Below are 18909 nucleotides of genomic sequence, written 5' to 3'. Positions count from 1 at the left end.
GTGAAATCATATGTTTTTTGTTCTTTTATGTCAGATTTATTTCACTTGACATAATACCCTCAAGATCCATCCATGTTGTTGAAAATGGCAATATTTCATCTTTTTTATGGCTGAGTAGTAAACCACTGAATATAGAGTGGACCCTTAAATAATGTGGGGGTTAAAGGTACAGACCCCATGCAGTTGAAAATCCGTGTATAACTTAAGTTGGCTCTCTGTATACACAGATTCCCAAGCTCAGATAGAAAAGACTGTTTTGATCTGGGGCTGGTTGAATCCACAACTTTGAAACCCAGGGATATGGAGGGCCAACTATACATTTATTGAAAAAAAAATCCTCCTATAAGTGAACTTGTGCAGTTCAAACCTGAGTTGTTCAAGGGTTAACTGTGTATACCACATCTTTAAACATTTTGTCTATTCTTTATGCACTCTACTGATAAACATTTAGGTTGTTTCCTTATCTATTAAATACTGCAGTGAACAAAGGGGTACATATATATTTTCAAAGTAGTGTTTTCATATTCTTCAGATAAATACCCACAAGAGGAATTACTGAATAATATGGTAGGTAGTTCTATTCTTAATACTTTGAGGAACCAACCATACTGGTTTCCACAGTGGCTATACCAATTTAGAATCTCACCAACAGAGTTTGGTTTCCTTTTCTCCACATCGTCTCCAACACTTGTAATTTCTAATCTTTTCAATAACAACTATTCTAATAGGGATGGGGTAATATCTCGTGGTTTTGATTTGCATTTCTCTAATAATTAGTGATGTTGAACATCTTTTCACGTGCCTGTTGGCCAACTGTACATCTTAAGAAAGGTTTTATACTCTATCCCTTCTCCACCTCCCCACAAACAAAGGTATTTTCATTTACACATACAACTTTTCCAAAAGAGAAGGTATAAGAAGAAAATAATACATGCTTCTCTCGCTGTGCCCACCTACCTATTATTCATAAGAAGACAAATCTTGTGTTGAATCAGCTATGTTACAGTTGAAAAGTAGGATTATGAAAAGAATAGCAGCTGTGTGAATGATCAATTTATAATGACAACACTTTTCTCAAGTCCCAGAAATTAATTCTAACTAGTGGCAAAGAGACTCACTTCCAAAAGAGCTTTACCACCTCAAAACTACAGCTATCAGAAACATAATAACCAGATTAATGAAGGACAGAACTAAAAAAAAAGCCATGATTATAGTCCTTACAATGAAATTACCAACTATCCTTTTACAGTTTAAAGGCAATAACTCCCTTCTTATAAGAAAATATACCTTCACAGAGCCCTTTATTTTTTCTTCCACTTGGAAATGGAACACTTTCTTTGCAATGATGATTTTTGTTGTTGTTAATCTTTATCTGAGAATCTGTTTCCGTTGATTTTTTTCTTTTTTAGAGAGAGAGACACACACATCGACCCGTTGCCTCCTGCACCAGGTTAGGATCAAACCTGCAACCCAGGAAGGTGCCCTTGACCAGGAATCAAACCCTCGACCCTTCAGTCCTAGAGCGGACACTCTAACCGCTGAGCTAAACTGGTCAGGGTTCTTTGCAATGATTTTCTATAATGTCTGAGGAATAGCAGAACTGTTAAAAGAATGAGAAGAAAGAAAGAAAAAAAAACCAGTAGCAACATTTCTCAATAATAAAGTTTCCCAGAGTCATTTATAAGTAATCAAATGCCATGATTCAACAGTAAGACAATCCTCAAACACTAGGTTTCTTCGAGCTCTTCTTACAGAGACATTAAAGTAAATGTAATGCACCAAACAGTTTTAGACACTATTTTCTGCCAATACAAATCATCAAGTCACACTAAATGTTTATTAAGTCACAATTCCACTCTACACAACTATGTATAATTAACAAGAAAGAAAATCAGTTATTCTATTCAAATATAACACATTTATATATTATTGCCCACATGCCTTTTATCCTCAAACAGAAGAGTACTTTACAAAGCTAGTAAGAAGCAACTAAACTTAATACTCTTGCAGAGAAGCCTTAGGCATCTCGCCTAACACTGCTAATTTATTAATTTGTCTTCTTTGCTATAAAGTTTCATGTTTTTCCATTAGTTTACCTTAACACCAATTATAGCTTCAGCTGGCAATCTATTTTAATCTAAGTATTTGCAAGTAATTTTAAATTTAAAAAATGCATTTGAAAACTTCAAAAGATGCAGTTTACTAAGCATTACACTGTTCAGTCTAAACCATTTCCTATAATCTATGATAAAATAATTCAACTGGCAAAAAGATATAACCATTAACCTGTTATAACAACAATTTAATTTTCTATTTTGCTAACCCAAACTGAAGAAATCCAAGAAATAAGCTTGAGCTGCTGACATCTGCAGGTCATACAAACTGTAAAATGGGCAAGGAACTATAAATAATGCACATAAAAAAAAGAGTAGGAAGAAATTGGAAAGAGAGTTGGATTATTTGGGATTATTGATGTTTGGGATGCATAGGAAAAGCCTGAATTTAAAATGTGGAAAATGCAGATTTGCTGAATTCGAGAAGAGTCACTGATGGACACAAACTGAGTCAGGATGTAGATGGACTTGAATGAGAATACACTATGCCTGCAAATGATGGAATTTCACAAGGGCCCAAGTACAACCAACACAATATAAAGGTGCACAGTATAGAGATGCACGAGGAAGAGGGGACGGGCCTAGAAAGTAGAGTGGAATTATTCCTGCACAAAAGCTGACACATGTCTCATGCAATTTTAGAAAGTTACTTTGCTCTCTGGATACTTTTTTTTGCCTCCCTGATTTAATTCTGACAAGACTAGGCTCTTAACCTAAGAGGTCTCAATCATTGATTCCTGAAACAAAGCTCTACTTGTTGCAAAATTTCTCTAGGGCAAGGGCCCACAACTTTTATCATGTTCTTAAAGGAGTCAGTGATAACTTAAAAACATTTTATGAAGCTATTATAATCACTGCAACACAGAAAACTATGAAACCACCTTGTGCCACTTAGTGCTATTCAACTTATTTTACAAATTTACAAATATAGGAGGACAGGTAGATACCTACTGTGTTTAATTATGGAGTCCCTATACTGTACCTTGCCAAGCAGAGTTTGCAAGGGTCATTTCTCTGACATCATGATTATAAGACTGCTATGATCCTTGAAGATCTCGGAATAATTTTTGAAGTCCTAGATATAAAATTTAGAAGCTAAACTCTCTTGTGCAGTTTCATAAATTTCTTCCCATCTCTAATGTGTCAAACCCAAGACTGAATGTCTTATTTTTTTCTTAATTAGGAAAATGTTTAAGAAACAACATAATCCAAAAATAATATCGTCATCACGCTATTAAGACATGCACATAATTATGAAAAGGGGTGACTCAGGACTAGCACTGGCTCAGAAGGGAGAGGGCCTTCCTAGCAAAGTAACTGGGTCTGTGGCCCTGGAACTCCCCTCCCCTTAGATCTACCAGGTTTGTTTCCTCAAAAGACTAGTAAGGACCAATGTCATACAAATTTTCCATATTCACAAAGCACACTGCTCAACTCTGTTGTTTTGTAAAACTTCTAAATCATTTTTATGTTATTTCTATGTTACACATTATTTGTTAATATCTATTAATGCTGAAATCCAATTTTAGAAAGTATAAGGGCTATTGACAGTAATGACTCATTCCGATATTTTTAAAATGGATTTTCAGAGTCTTTACTTCATATATAAATGATAAATTTGACTTCATTTTACTCCTGGGGAAATACATGCTTTTAGTTAAAATGTTAGCTATATGCAAACATGTCATGTACATAAACCAACTATAAAAAACAGATCGAAGAACAGCTTACTGTAAAGAAGCACTGGAGGATTTGAGATTTGAGGCATTAGAAAACAGCAACAAAAAATCCATTTTTGTCTCTAAGGGACTTAGAGTATTTTAAAGGGCAGGAGGAGTTCCCATAAAGAGAAAAACATAGGGCAGCACTTATGAATGACATGAGCCGTAAGGTTTCTCTGATCTCTGAATTTCTGACAGACTTGACCCTACAGATATTTCGGTGTATCCAGCCCTGCTATACAGTGTTCAAGTGATTAAGCTAGAAAGGGGGTTTAGGATTATCTCCAGAAAAAACCACTTGCAATTACAGTGCTGTTCTTTGTAAAGACTGGGGTAAGCTTGGCACATATTTTATACAAATGGCTTCACATTTCAGAAAGTGAACATTATGAGACTGGTTTAGCTAGCCAACTAACCTATATTTATTTATTTTAGTTTTGAATCTTTTCTATCTTCTTTTAATTTTTTTTCTTCTTCTTCTTTTTTTTCTTTTAGAGAAAGGAAGGGAGAGGGAGAGAGAAATATTGATGAGAGAGAACACTGACTGGCCTCCTCCTACATGCCCCCCACTGGGGATCAGGCCTACAACCTGGGCATGTGCCCCGACTGGGAATTGAACTGGTGACCTCTTGGTGCGTGGGTCAACGCTCAACCACTGAGCCACACCAGGTGGGCATCCTATATTTATATATATAATTCAGAGGAAAAATAAGCAAAATCTACATTAACCATCTAGACCCTGTACACCAAAGTGCTTGACCTTCCTGTAATAAGAACACTTACAAAATCCACTATGGAATAAAATTAATTACATCATTTATAATAATAAAGAAAACACCAAAGGTATGCCCAATTATTTTAAACCAGATTAATTTCCCACTTCTTCCCAACCAAACATGAATGGTAATTTTCAAATAAATTGACTTGTAAAAAAAAAAAAACAGCATATATGCAAATACCTAAATTCTCTTCATAAGAAATAAAATTCTGAATCCTTTGTGAAACATACTAAATAAATAAAGATGAATAAAAAAGTTGATTGTTAAACATGGTGTATTGTAAAGGCACATTTGTGTTATTTTTATTTCCCATAAAGACAAGATTTTAAGTGATGGTTGGACTTCTTAACTACACAACTCACAAATATGACTATCCAGAGTAGAGGTAAACTTGTACAAGTACAATGAAAAATATTAGAATACAACATTTTCAAGAGCAAGTATTAAAATACTGGTCAGAAAAACAAAACAAAGTAAAATACTGGTCAGAAATGCCAGCACTTAAAAGAAAAGCAAGTTCAATTAAAAAGAATAAATGAAACAGTCTCATTTCAAGTTTTAGATCTCACAAGGCTCAATGTATAGAGTAAAACCTGTTTAAGAACCAACCCCAAGGCCCTCCAGGGAGCCAGAGACTTTATACACACTATTTACAAGCATCCAGAGAGGCTTCACTGTGAGCTAGCATATAATTTCCTTTTACTAAAATAATGAATGTTATTTATTCCCATGAACTTTTTCAAGTTTAAATACTGCTCCTCTAAAGTTAATCCTAGCCCCCTTTCTCTCTTAATCCTTCATTTCTTTAACCCTACCTGTCATAACCTTTTCATTTTCATTTAGCAACCCCTATACCAAAATTCACATGACCTAATATGAAAGAAAAAAGAAAAACAGAGGCAATTTTTCCAAATAAAAACAAGACAAGTTAACATCCTTAACTGCCTTCCTCTCCCACCTAGCCAGAAAAAATTTAGCCAATTATTTAGTAATGTTATGAGGGGAAGGGGAAGATAATATTAACTATTTTATGTTATGCGCTAATTACTTAAAATGGGAATAAATAGTGAGAAGGAAGAGGTAGATTTTAGCTTAGAATATACCAAATGCCCTAGTTCTACTGTAGGGGGAAAATGTGTTCAGAAATGTTTTGGGGAGAAAATAATTTTCCTTAAAAAATCTTCATAGATATGTCTTACTTTAAAGAAAATTTATCATACAGTCCAAACCAACTTACTCTTAGCAAGGTTAATATAAAATAGAATTTACAGTAGAATAAACATCAGTATAACATTTATTCTTTCTGTGGTTATAGAAAAATTATATTTTTATAAATAAGTCTATATAAGAAAGACAGATACATTGTCTCACATTAGAGCTTTATATATCATACATGTAGGCGCAAATTTAAATTAGCCTTCTTTGGAACTACAAGGTTCTCTAATCACAGACAACATTGTTGATTACAGTATATGTACATAATCAACGTTTATCAAAAACAGTCATCAGACAGTCCTTTTAAATGTTTTTGTCCAGTGATGAGACATTGACCATGCACTTCAGTTTGACAATGGTTAATTTTATCAGCCTCACTCTCTTTCTTCAGAGATAAAGACAATCCAATGGTTAAGAAAGCAGGTGGGAATGTGTTAGGCTTGGATTTGAATCAGGTTCTATATACTAGATATGTTATCTTAGGCAAATTTATCTAATCTCTTTGAACCCATTTCCTCTACTGCGAAATCCTTACCTCTTAGGTTGATATGAAGATTACTATAATTAAGAGTTAATATTTACCAAGCATTACTATTCTAGGTACTTTACATAAAACCTATTTTTAAATCACTCTATGAAGCAGCAGTATTATTTATTCTCCTCACTTTACAGATGAGGAAGCTAAGGCACTAAGAGAATTAGGTAGGTCCAAATTCACAAAGCTATTGATTGAGTAGAGAAGCCAGGATTCAAACTCACTTGAACTCTATCTCTTAACTTCTATTTACATGCTAACTGAAATAATATATTTAAAGACCTCCCCACAGTGCTTGACCCACAGGAAGCATTCAATAAAGGTTATTTATCATGACTACTGAAAACTAGAGCCTGGATGGGAAGGTGAAGAAGAAAGGCTTAGAGAAATAATTTTAATAATTAAACGTTCATTATTAGCCCTGGCTCAGTTGGTTGGAGCATCATCCAGTGCACTGAAGGGCCGAGGGTTTGATTCCTGGTCAGGGCACATACCCAGGTTGCAGGTTCAATCCCCAGTTGGGGCATTTATAGGAGGTAACTGACTGATGTTTCTCACTCACATAGATGTTTCTCTCTCTCCCTCTCTCCAAAATCAATAAAAACATATCCTTGGGTTGAGGATTTAAAAAAACTTTTTTAAACATTCATCGTTAGTATAACTTCAACAAGTTATCAAAAACTGATGGGGAAAGCAGTTTTAATACTGAAACCATAGGGAAAAGCACATACAAAAACTTCAAGTACAGCTAAGGAACAAAGTGAGGACAAGAATACAAACACAAAAATAGGAAGAAACAGTATTCCTGCCCTCTTCTAATGCCCTCTGCATCCAAAAAGTGAATCAGGGCCCTGACCGGTTTGGCTCAGCGGTTTGAGAGTCCTGGGTTTAGTTCTCACTAGGGGCATATACCTCAGCTGCAGTTTGTCCCTGGCCCCAGTTGGGGTCATGTGGGCGGCAACCAGTCGGTGTATCTCTCTCACATAGATGTTTCTCTCTCTTCCTCCTTTTCTCCCTCCCGCTCTATCTGAGGATAAATGCAAAAGTGTGCTTGGGTGAGGATTAAAAAAAAAAAAAGTGAATTTGGGTTTTTTTAAAGCCTAAAAGCTCTAGCAATATTAGAAGTGCTATGACTTGCCGTCACATTATTGCAGGGAGACCTACAGCTAGACACACACACATAAAACAAGTGGCTCAATTCCCAACCCTTGCCACACTGTACCTAGAAACTACACTAAAAGCCTTTAAAGGACACTCTAACTTCACTTTACAAACAAGAAACTAAAGCCAGAGGATGATAAGTGACAACCTAAGACCAAGCAACTAGTATCAGAATTCGGACAAAAACACAGATTTTTCCTGAGCCATGTCCAATAATTTTCTTTCCACTAAGCACTAATTAATGTCCTGCCTCAACTAATTCCTATCATCAGGATGACCTGATAACCAATTTTATTTTCACAAAGAAAATAACCATTCTTATTTATCACTGTCTTCTCCCAGTGCCTACATTACTTGAAGGAACTATTTGTTGAATAAACTAAACCCTAAGCCATCCTCTTTAACATCAAAGTTGCAAATAAAATTCCAAATTATTAAAGGAACTTCATACATTTATTCTTAAGACCATTCTTCTGTATAAAATGTCTAGCCCATCAGACGAATTTTTATTTCATAGCCTATTCTAAACAACCCTCTCATTACAATCTGAATAGAGTCTATTATATACAATTGTGACCATATAAAATTTAAAATTCAAGGAAAAACATAAAAAGCCAATTCCCTACATTTAAGAAAACACAAAATTTTCTAGCTTTTTTGCTGAATGAATCCTTCTCTGGTTTTAATAACTTAGATACTGTGTTAAGGCTACTTGGTATTTACAGTCCCCTATACGAACCTTGAAAAGCCAAATGAACTTTACCATCTCCACCAACCAAAAAAAAAACACAAAAAAAAACCAACAATTAATATTGAGTCTTTGCTGCCTATGCATCTTACCCTTGCAACTTAATTTTTCTCCTATGAACAACTGAGGGAATAGGTCAGATTCAGAGGGAGAAGATTCTGGCCTATTAAAGAGTAAAAGAAGCCATAAGAAACTTCCCATTACAAAAAACAATAAGCAGGCACACTTTTAACCATCTATGTATGGAAGGTCACCTTGTGCTTTAGAGTCCCACTTCCAATAAATATTCTACAGTCAATGAAAGGTCAAATAAAGCAGCAATGGAGAACAGTGAGAGGCTGATTAATTCAAGTTATATGAACATTTGGGGAGTCAAGATTGCTAGTTCAAACATACAGCCATTATATTCAACAAACTAAACCTCTCACCTTCTCCCTTCAAAACACACATATGCGCGCACGCGCACACACACACACCCTTGTACTCACATTGCTTAAGTGTCTGTCCAACTTGACCTTTTTTAGCAAGGAGGAAACAGGCCTGATTTCATGTCTGTGAAATGTCTGGTGGACTGGGCATCAGGTGGTGGTAAACGGCAAGCAAAAAAACCACTACATAAATTAGTTATCAGGAAAACTGCCATCCTGTCACCAGCCTCCATGTTTCTGCTTTACAGAAGTGCTAACCTAGAGGCATACATTCATCTTTTTTTCTTCTTCTATACTTATCTCTTTTTTCAGTGACATGAAAAATGGCCAAAAGTTTATTTGAGCACAGGACTGAAGAAAATGATTAGTATCTAAGTCATTATTCTAACAGCTTCCAGCTTTTAGGTCTTTTATCATAACTCTCAAGAGTCCCACAAAACTTACTTGGCTTCATTATTCTTTAACTGTGTTTTATAGTAAGACAGCAGTTTGCACTATTTTTATGGGAATATACAGGCAGAACAGCTCTCTCCAATGTAACTACATTATGTCCTTCCCTGGCCTGCTTTTACTATTTGTACCTACTTAATCATGGGTCATGGTTCACTGGTCCAATAAAAGACCACATCCTAGGGCTCCTAAAAGACTGCCATTTCTCTAATGTATATAGTTGGGGTTTCAGCAGGTCTCCGGAGTTTTTTTAACTAGTTTTAGTTTTCCAGAAAACTTAGTAAAATCATAATTGGGAAGAGAAGTGCTAAGTAGTCTTCTTAGAGCTCCTTGCTCCTTCTTTTAAATAACCTCAGAAGTCAGGAGTTGTTTATAGCTGAGTCATTTTATGATACAAAGGAAGCCCTGGCTGGTGTGGCTCAGTTGGTTGAGTGTCATCCCATGCACCAAGGGGTCACCATTTCAATTCCTACTCAGGGCACATGCCTAGGTTTTGGGCATGATCCCGAGTAGGGGGCATGCAGGAGACAGCCCATTGATATTTGCTTTCTCTCTCTCCCTAAAATTAGTAATTTTAAAAAACATATTAAAAAAAAATAGATACAAAGGAAAACAGTGATTGGGCCCTCTTGTCTTAACATAAATCCATCCTTGCACCCCTAGGCAAACTCCTTCTAAAATACAACATGCAGACTCTGCCCTACACCATGCCTATCATAATTAATTTGAAATAAAACAAATGAGTTATCTTAAGTTAAAAGTCATTATTGAACTTACTACAATTTATAAATATTGACACTCTTCTACTCTCAGTAGTGGAGACTGGTATCCCTTCTAATGTCTTCAGGAAAACTAAGCATGGCAGAAAAGGCACACATTTGGAGTAAGATGAATCTAGGTTTGAATCTGAGTTTGGTCACTCCTAAGCTGTTTAGCATGGACCAAATATGTGTAACATCTTTAAGTTTCAACTTCTGCTTCAGCAAAATAGGTAAAAACAAAACAGCCCATACCACTTAGCTCAAAAGATAGTAGGGAGGATGTAAGTAGATAGGTAATATGAAGTACCGAGTACCTAAGGAGCCAATAAATTAGTTTTATTCTCTGAAAGAAGAATTGAGTTGAAAACTCTGGAGAATCCTTATTACACAAGAGAGACCATTAACACTTCTTGGAAGTCTCCTTTATAAGTGCCAGGCACTTTTTCATACTGTTTTAATTAAATCTTAAGATATTTTTTCCATTTCCCTGTTTTAAGAGTTTAAATAACTAAGCAGGTCACAGAAGTGTTAAGTCCATATTTGAATTCAGGTCTTTCTGACTCCAAACCTCCAAGGTAGGCTCTGGTTACTGTGTGCCTTACATGGATGGCTACTTTTGAAAACACATGCTGCTCTCAAACAGTGGTTTCAACTGGAAAGAAGTTAGAATTGAGGACAGTTTTACAAACATAATAAATTCCAAAGTGAACAATGATTTATAGATCTTAATAAAGCCTACCATCATAGTTATTAAGTTTTATTATCTAAAGGACCACAAATAATAATTTCAAGAATAATTATCCTTACACAGAAACCATTATTTACAAAACCTAAGTCATCAAAGGTAAGCCAAGGTATGGGCCACCCATATGCACACACACACACACAACACACACACACACACACACACTATAATATAATCCCCAGCTCTGACCAACAACCAGGGCTCCTGCTGAAACCATTCCAAGGTACCTTGGTGGCATTTGATTCATTCAGAGATTGAGTGCTTGCTATATAAATAGCTTTACTTACAGCAATTCCTTGTAAAAGTCCAAGACATTTCACATTTCATTTGTATTCAAGATTGAATCTAAGTAGTATACAATTCTTATGTAATCTAAAGATAAGTTCTCAGTATTGTATAAATTATAGCTTCTCCCAAACTATTATTTCCAGTCAGATGACCAAATTTGTGAATCATTTAACAAAAACTTTCAGGAAAAAACTTAAGGTTTAATTCTTCAGTACTTCACAAGACAAGGACATAAGAGTACTTCTTATAACCCATATTTAATAATAGGTGTATTTTAAAAATTAAACTCCAATAGAGTTTACAAAGCACACCAGACTAATTCATAAAGGTGCTAATTCATAAAGCAAGTAATTTACAATTGTGGTTTTAAAGCTATTTTTGAAAAAACACCATTAAGAGTTTGATAAAAGCCTTTTTCTCCAAAAATGCAAACACACCAGTGCATATAAAAGTTTACATGCCCATTAAAGTCCATATATAGTTCCCCTCATTTTATAGGGAATCACCAACACCAGATAAAGACCTCTTATTAAGAAAGTCATTTGCAGTTTTGAGAGATTTTTCTCCTCGTTTTTCAATACCATGGTTCCTTGAGTAATTTACATTTATCATTTTATAAAAATGTATTTACCTACAACTTTACATTAAAAGAACACTTCTTCCAAACCCTTTAAATTCTAGCAATTTAAAACAAACTCTGGTGTCCTTTGTCCACCAGTATTAAGAGTGCTCACAAGATGTGTGGCCATGAACTAACTAGGAGGTGGCAAAGAAGAGAATTCCAAGATATTATCAAGGCTAGTGACCTTGAGAAGTTTACAATCTATTTGCACAGTCTGTTCTATTAAAAAAAAGAAAAGAAAAATCCTTTTAACAACTTACTGACCATTTTGAATAAAAACAGGTGTGGTCTTTAAATGGCTAGGAAAAGAAATTCTGTAGGAAAAAAAGACCAGAAAATAGGTTCATCGAAATTAAAGGAAAAACATGACCAAATTACTAAATTTTCTAAGCAACCTATATCACAGAATGTGTTTGATTTACCAAATACACCTAGCTTGAAAAACTATAGCCAATTTCACAAGTTAGGTCAACTTGAAAATTAGAATACAAAAACAATGAATTAGCTGTAATCACCAAACTCAATAAAATCAATAATACAAAAATGGCATGCTCTATAAAGATTTTACCTACCAAAATAAAAAAAGTTACAGCAACCTATTAAGACAACAAAGAATTTAAACAGCTGGGGAACAACAACAAAAAAATACATGGCAGATGTGTTATACACACTACCTCCCCTTATCATGCCAATGGCAGACATCACTAATTAATCACACCACTCTTTCCCTCCACAGAGCCTCATAATTTCAACAGAACCTCCCAGTAGAAATCAGGGTGGGCAGAATAACTGAACCTGTTTATTTCCTTGACAGCTATTTTTTAAACACTGTTCAAGTCAAATAAATGAAGCACCTAAAGTTTGTGTATTTAATGAATTTATAATAAATTTTATTTATTTTAAGGTGTTTCCCAAAACACAAATCCTCTTTAAAAGTTAAAAAATTTTCTCTGGTAAAGAGAATAAAATATTATGGTCAATATAATCTTAGTTAGTAAAAAATATTTTTTAAAACTGTAACTCAACCCCAATGAAAGAGTTCTAGAAAACGGTAATTAACTATACTTTTGGCAGCTCTCATTTTTTTTTACCCAATTTGAATTTTCAAAAAAACAGACAAAATTACTTTTTCTGAGTATCAACACAATTAAAACCAGACATGCTTATATGACATAGGGACTAAAAAATACAGTCATTTTTAAACAGTATAATATATATCTGTAAATGGAGTAAGAGAAATAAGTACTAAGTTTGTCTTTGCAATTTCAATTAAATACAGGTCAATATTTGCAAAACTCTAAAGAGAATATATGTGGCCATTTAAGATTTCTGTCACTTCCTTCTAAAAAACAATATAAAGTAGAAGAGACTCCAGAAAGATGATACCAAAAGAAATAAAAACCCTGGAACTCTGGGATCATGTTACAGGTGGGTGATGTTTAGCATAAAAGAAACTAATAGGAAGGAGTGAAAACCTCGATTCAGGAAGTTGTAAGACAGCACTGTGGGAAAAGGTGAGAAAGAGTTATTTCCTAAATCCTCAAGTCTAGCAAAGAAGATAACACAATGTCAGAAATATAAACACCACAAAAAGGGTCATTTCATAACCCCAAGTCAACCTCAACTGGTACTGATACTAAAAATAAATAGCTCTGAGAAAAGTATCTTTTAGTGTCCACTGGAGGAAACTAGGTAAATACTTTTTCAGTGAAGTTCTTTCAGAAACTGTTAAGTAGGCATGACCTCAAATTATATATATCTTACACACTGTAGAGCTCCCAATGTACACCTATTCCAACCTTTTCCCCATACTGCAGTATACTGCACTACTAAGTACAAAAATATACTAAACATTTCTGCCCAGGAAATTTTTTTTCTCCTTAAAACAGTGAAACATGAATCCTCTGTAAAGACTTGAGATAGTCCTACAGTGTGTATAAAACCTTTAAAAGAATACATTTGCATCCAATTGTCACTTGGTGCTTTTTCATTTGGACAGACTTCTTATTTGGAGGACAACGAATGTAAAATGTGCCTAAGTTGCCAAACAACATATGGAGGTAAAAACAGACCAACTTTGCTCCATAAAACAATCTATTTTCAGTAAATGAGCATGACACCAAGAAATGACACCAGGATTATTACCTGGGCATACTGCTAGAAAGAGCTTTAAGGGCAAAGAGAAACGCTCACTTCGCTTACATTTACAGGCCGCCTGTTTTCAAAGTGGCTTTAATCTTAGTGGCAGTAGGTAAATAGAGCACTTATTATAAAGAACTAATATGATTAATGGGGGTGGTATCTAAAGACTTATCAAAGGTCCTTCAGAGGGCCAATTTAGGAAAGCCAGTTTTCCTACCACTGAAAGGAATGAAGGAGACAGGTCAGAGTAACCCATCGTCTGCCTTTTCCCTCGTCTAGAAAACAAACAAACAAACCGTCCCAAATGTACACAACCTAGACCAAGGCTCCAGCCTTTGGTAATGAGTAAGGAAAATGACTGAAGCCCAAACTTACCTCCTGGATGCGCTTCCGGGCCCGCTGAAGCACTTCTTCGTAGCCCTTCTGCCGCAGCTCACTAAGGCTTTCGTAATACTCCTCAGGGTCGTCGGTCTCAGTGAAGAGTACCTGGGAGAGAATTTTCCAACCGCAGGTGTCCAGGCCGTGGCCCAGGTAGACCTGGAGCTGATAACACAGAGTGTCGATCTCCTGCTCGGTCATCTCCGGGGCGCCCCCAAACAGCACGGTCCACATACCCGAGGGCTCCTCGGGGAAGATGGGCAGGCACGGCTCCAGCTGCGAGTTCACGGAGCACAGCTGCTGGTGCACAGCACGCAGATCCTGGAAGGAGAAGAGCCCGGCCCAGCTGCATTCCTCGGCCGCGGACTCCAGCTCAGTGGCGAGTGGCTGCTGCTCCGCGTCCGAGAGTGCCAGGGACACCGGAGCCGCTTCGTCCTCCCTCACTATTTCCAGCACCTCGATCTCCTCGGAGACCGCCCCGCAGGCGCTCACTACCCGCACCGAGGACACCGGGGCCTCCCTGGGCACTGGCGGGGCTGCCGCAGCGGCGGCCCCCGCCACATCTCTGCCTTCAGATCCCTTCCGGACCGGGGTGGACTTGGCCCGCACCGGGCTCCTGAGAGGGCTCTCCGACCCTTTGCCGGGTGAACTCCGCGGCAGCGAGTCCCCCCGAAGGCTGCGCGCGCTCCGCGGAGAGCCGCCTTCTGCCCAGGCCGGGCTCCTCCGGGGTCCAGGGCTCCTCCCCAGAGTCGCAGCAACAGTGGCCTCCGGCCGCCCCTTGCCCGCGGAGCTACCTGGCCCGCGGGTCCCGTCGGACGCGGCTGTACCAGACTCGGTGCCCCCTCGCGTCCCCGCCTGCTCCCGGGAGCCGCTCCTCTGCCTCTGGGCCGTCCGGTTGTGGCAGGTTATGGCAAACTTGCCCTCAATCTCGTTCCAGGCCACAATAAAGACGAACTTGTGTTTCTCGCGCTCGTCGAACACATGGGGCCGCACAGCCACCCAGTCCGATTCGAGCGTCTCCTCCAGTGCGAACGACATGGTGGCTCCCGCGCCAGGCCGCGGGGGAGGCGACGCTAGTCCTACCCGCCCGAGGGCTCACTGGCTCGCTGCGCCGCGCCCCCCGCTCACCCTCGCCGGGCGCCTTCAGCCATCTTAGCGTCCCAGCCGGCTCTCCTCGCTTGCTCGCCCGTCCCTCCGCATTCAGACCCGCCGCGCTGCTTTGTGGAGCGGCTTGCTGGACAGACAATACGCGTCCCTGCAGCAGGTAGTTCACATGGTCACGTGCGGCCGGATCTGTTTACAAGCCCCGCGCTGCGGCAGCGCCCCGCGCCCGCCCCAGCCGCCCCCCGCGCGAGGCCGCGGTGCTGCGTCTGTGGAGCTCTGGAGGTAATACGCGGGTCCCGGGGGCCCGGCAGGCCGGTGGGCGATTGGGGCCGGCGGTGTGTAAGTCTCCGCCGTTCGCCCCGGCCGATCTCCCCGCCCCTCCTCCTCTTCCCGACCGCGCGGAGCCGCTTGACGGATGGATGCGTCCCCTAAACTCTGAGCTTCAGTATCGCCACAATGTTACCATTCGGCTGCTGACGTCGGCGGCTCCACGAGGGACGTAAACACCGGCACGTGCCGCACGCTGGTGACGCGGCGGCGGCGGCGGCGCGCACATCCCGCCCGCGCGCGCCGGCACCGCCCCTCGGCGTCTCCCCGCCCCTCCCGCGAGCAACCGCGCTCCGGGCTCTCAGCTTAGGTCCGCTCTATCTCCTACTCCCACAGCCTGGAGCCGGCGACTCGAAGGCTGCCGGGTATGAGGGTTGAGAGTGACAGGTGTGTCTCGTGGGCCAGGTGGCCTCCGAACCCCGGGGATAAAAAGAACAAAGGCTGAGGAACTGAGACTTTTCGAACTCCAGTCATTCAAAGGGGCCCTCAAATGTAAGTTCGCCTCCATTCCCTCCGGGGGACGTGGGAGGGGGTCGAGATGGAGAAGTCCCATATTCAGAAGTGCAATACCCCGGAACATTCGAATCATGTGCTGAACTTTTTGGGTTCTCCAAGACTGTTGGATTCTATTCTAACACCCTTGGGACACAATTTAATATATGAAAGAGTAGTGTCCAGAGACAACCCAGTAAAATTCCAAGTCAATAAAATTAAACGAAATTTCAGTCGTGTCCCAATAGTATGAACGTTTACATTTGAGTTTAGCCATGTTTTTATTGCTTCAGGTTTCATCATTGTGTAGTTCTGTGAACCTTATTTTGAGATCACTGGTTTGAGGCCTTTTGGAGTTGTATTCAATTATCAGAGTTCCCAGAATGCACATGCAAAATAATAATAATAATAATGTAAATCTGAAGAATTCTACTGTTCATACTGAACTATGATGAAACACATTAAAATTTCCTAATGGATCTTATAATCCAGTTTATGTTATTGGCATTCTTTTTCCTATTCTTGTCCAATTCCGCATCCACAGCAAAGTATGAGAATTTGTTCTTATACTTTTATACGTATTTCAAAAACATATGCAAAACCATTTGAATTAATCATGCATTGTCAGCTACACTTACTTTTGCTTCAGCATTGTCCTGACATCTTACTAAACAGCCAAAGTTTTAGCCCTGTCACTCAGCAGGACATTTTATTTTATTTTATTTTATTTTTTTATCCTCACCCGAGGACATTTTTTGTTCAGATAGAGAGGGAGGGAGAGAGAGGAAGAGAGAGAGAGAGAGAAATATCGACGTGAAAGGGACACATCGAGTGGCTGCCACCCGCACGACCAACCAGGGCCAGGGACAAACTGCAACCGAGGTACGTGCCCTTAGCGGGAACCGAACCCGGGTCTCTCGGGACCGCAGGCCGACGCTCTAACCACTGAGCCAAACCGGCCAGGGCTCAGCAGGACATTTTAGACCTATAGATCTGCCTTGACAAAAAAAAAAAAGGCGGGGGGCACTTTGGGCAGGATGAACAAAAAGGGAACAGAACTGGTTTTTAAACCTTTTTGCAGTTCTTTATGTGGAACCACACATTTTCAAAGCTTGTAACTGAAGTGCCAACTCTCAATTGCAAATCAGAGATACATCTTTCGAAAGGTAGTAAGAAAGAAAATTTATCGCAAATCTATCACCATCTAAGCCAACAATAACACATTATAGAAAATGTTTTCATCTTTTCTGCTAAAAAGTTACTCCTAAAAGTTTTTCTGATAAAAAGTCATAAAATGATCACTAGGTTTCTTCTTGTACTACATTATAGATAAGTATGAATAAGAATGAACAATAAAATAATATGTTTATGGGGAATATTTTTTTTACTTACATGTATTGCAGTATTTATCTACAGATATAAAATTATGTCTTATCACAGTAGTGCTAAAGAAAATGGGTTGGTGGTCATACAGGTGTTAAATATTTTTCTCCAATAATCTGGCTACTGTGTTTTGTCAAAAGGGTTGTTTTGATGGTTCTTGTTTCCTCTATCTTAGTAATTGTTACAATAGAAATGAAAAGAAACAAACCAAAATTCCCATGGCGGGCTACTGTAGTACTCTACCATTCTTTATTTAGGTCTGTTTTGTCAAGCAAGATCTCTGAGTGTATAAATTACTCCCTGGGAATAAGTAAAGCTACAGAAAAACCACATACACCATACTCGCTTTGAAAGGACTTGAAAATGATGATGTTTGAATTTTTTTAAACTGGATTGTTAGGTAATCTAGGAAATGCTTTAACTCTAGGTTTTTTCAATAAAAACTGTAATAGTTGCCCTGGCCAGTTTGGCTTAGCAGTTAGAGCATCGGCCTGCGGTCCAGAGAGACCTGGGTTCGGTTCCTGCTAAGGGCGTGTACCTTGGTTGCAGTTTGTCCCAGCCCTGGTTGGTCATGCGGGTGACAGCCACTCAATGTGTCCCTTTCACATCGATGTTTCTCTCTCTCTCTCTTCCTCTCTCCCCCTCCCACTCTATCTGAATAAAAATTGGAAAAATGTCCTCGGGTGAGGATAAAAAAACAAACTGTAATAGTTTACATAGTGATTTTCAAATTGATAGCATTTTCCCGTACGTGTTCATTTTATCTTTATAATAATCATATAATGTAGGTATGAAAGGAATAAGTCTTTAATTTTATATATGAGAAAATAGTTAAATAGTTTGGGTTAGTTAGGTCAGACATCCCAGGATTGGGAGCAGGAGACAGCTTGAGTTCAGGGGCTTGATGGACATCTGTTCTAGTTAGATTCTCTCAGAAGCAGACACTGAAAAGTTAGGAATGCCAGAATGTATTGGTGGGCATGGCAAGGAGGGTAACACCTGTGAACGAAAAAGGACTGAAGCAGGATTGGAGCTCCAGAGCAAAGATTGTTTATTTTTTTAATTTTATTTTTCAATTACAGTTTACATTCAATATTACTTTGTATTCGTTTCAGGTGTACAGCATAGTGGTTAGACAATCATATACTTTACAAAGTGTCCCCCCAACCCCCGGAATTTCTAGTACCTACCTGGAACTATACATAGTTATTACAATATTATTGACTATATTTACTATATTTTCTTTTTTTTTTTTATTTTATTTTATTTTATTTTTTTTGAATTTTTTATTTATTTATTTATTTTTTTGTTACAGATATTTTACCTTTTTACCCCATTGGCACCCCCCACCCCACCCCCCCTCCACCCTGTCCCCGGCTTAGTTGTCCATGTCCATTGGTCATGCATACATGCATATAAGATCTGTGGTTTATCTCTTCCCACCCCCCCCACCCCCCATCCCCTCTTCTGAGGGATGTCAGTCTGTGCCCTACTTCCATGTGTCTGGGTCTACTGT

At 38.8% G+C, this 18909-nt stretch overlaps 2 protein-coding genes across 2 annotated transcripts in view; one reads left to right on the top strand and one right to left on the bottom strand.

Moving 5' to 3' along the window:
* JMY (junction mediating and regulatory protein, p53 cofactor) overlaps positions 1-15140 on the bottom strand; it is a 79381-nt gene extending 64241 nt beyond the window's left edge. Inside the window, exon 1 of the mRNA XM_036279079.1 lies at positions 14085-15140. Coding sequence (XP_036134972.1) covers positions 14085-15125 — 1041 coding nt within the window. The 5' untranslated portion in view covers positions 15126-15140. The remainder of the gene's footprint in view (positions 1-14084) is intronic.
* MTX3 (metaxin 3) overlaps positions 1-18909 on the top strand; it is a 760898-nt gene that overhangs the window by 594877 nt on the left and 147112 nt on the right. The window lies entirely within an intron of this gene.

Source organism: Molossus molossus, unplaced genomic scaffold, assembly GCF_014108415.1.
Source record: "Molossus molossus isolate mMolMol1 unplaced genomic scaffold, mMolMol1.p scaffold_m16_p_3, whole genome shotgun sequence".
Classification (NCBI taxonomy): domain Eukaryota; kingdom Metazoa; phylum Chordata; class Mammalia; order Chiroptera; family Molossidae; genus Molossus; species Molossus molossus.
The sequence above is the reverse complement of the archived record's forward strand: the minus strand, read 5'-3'. Positions and strand labels throughout refer to the sequence as shown.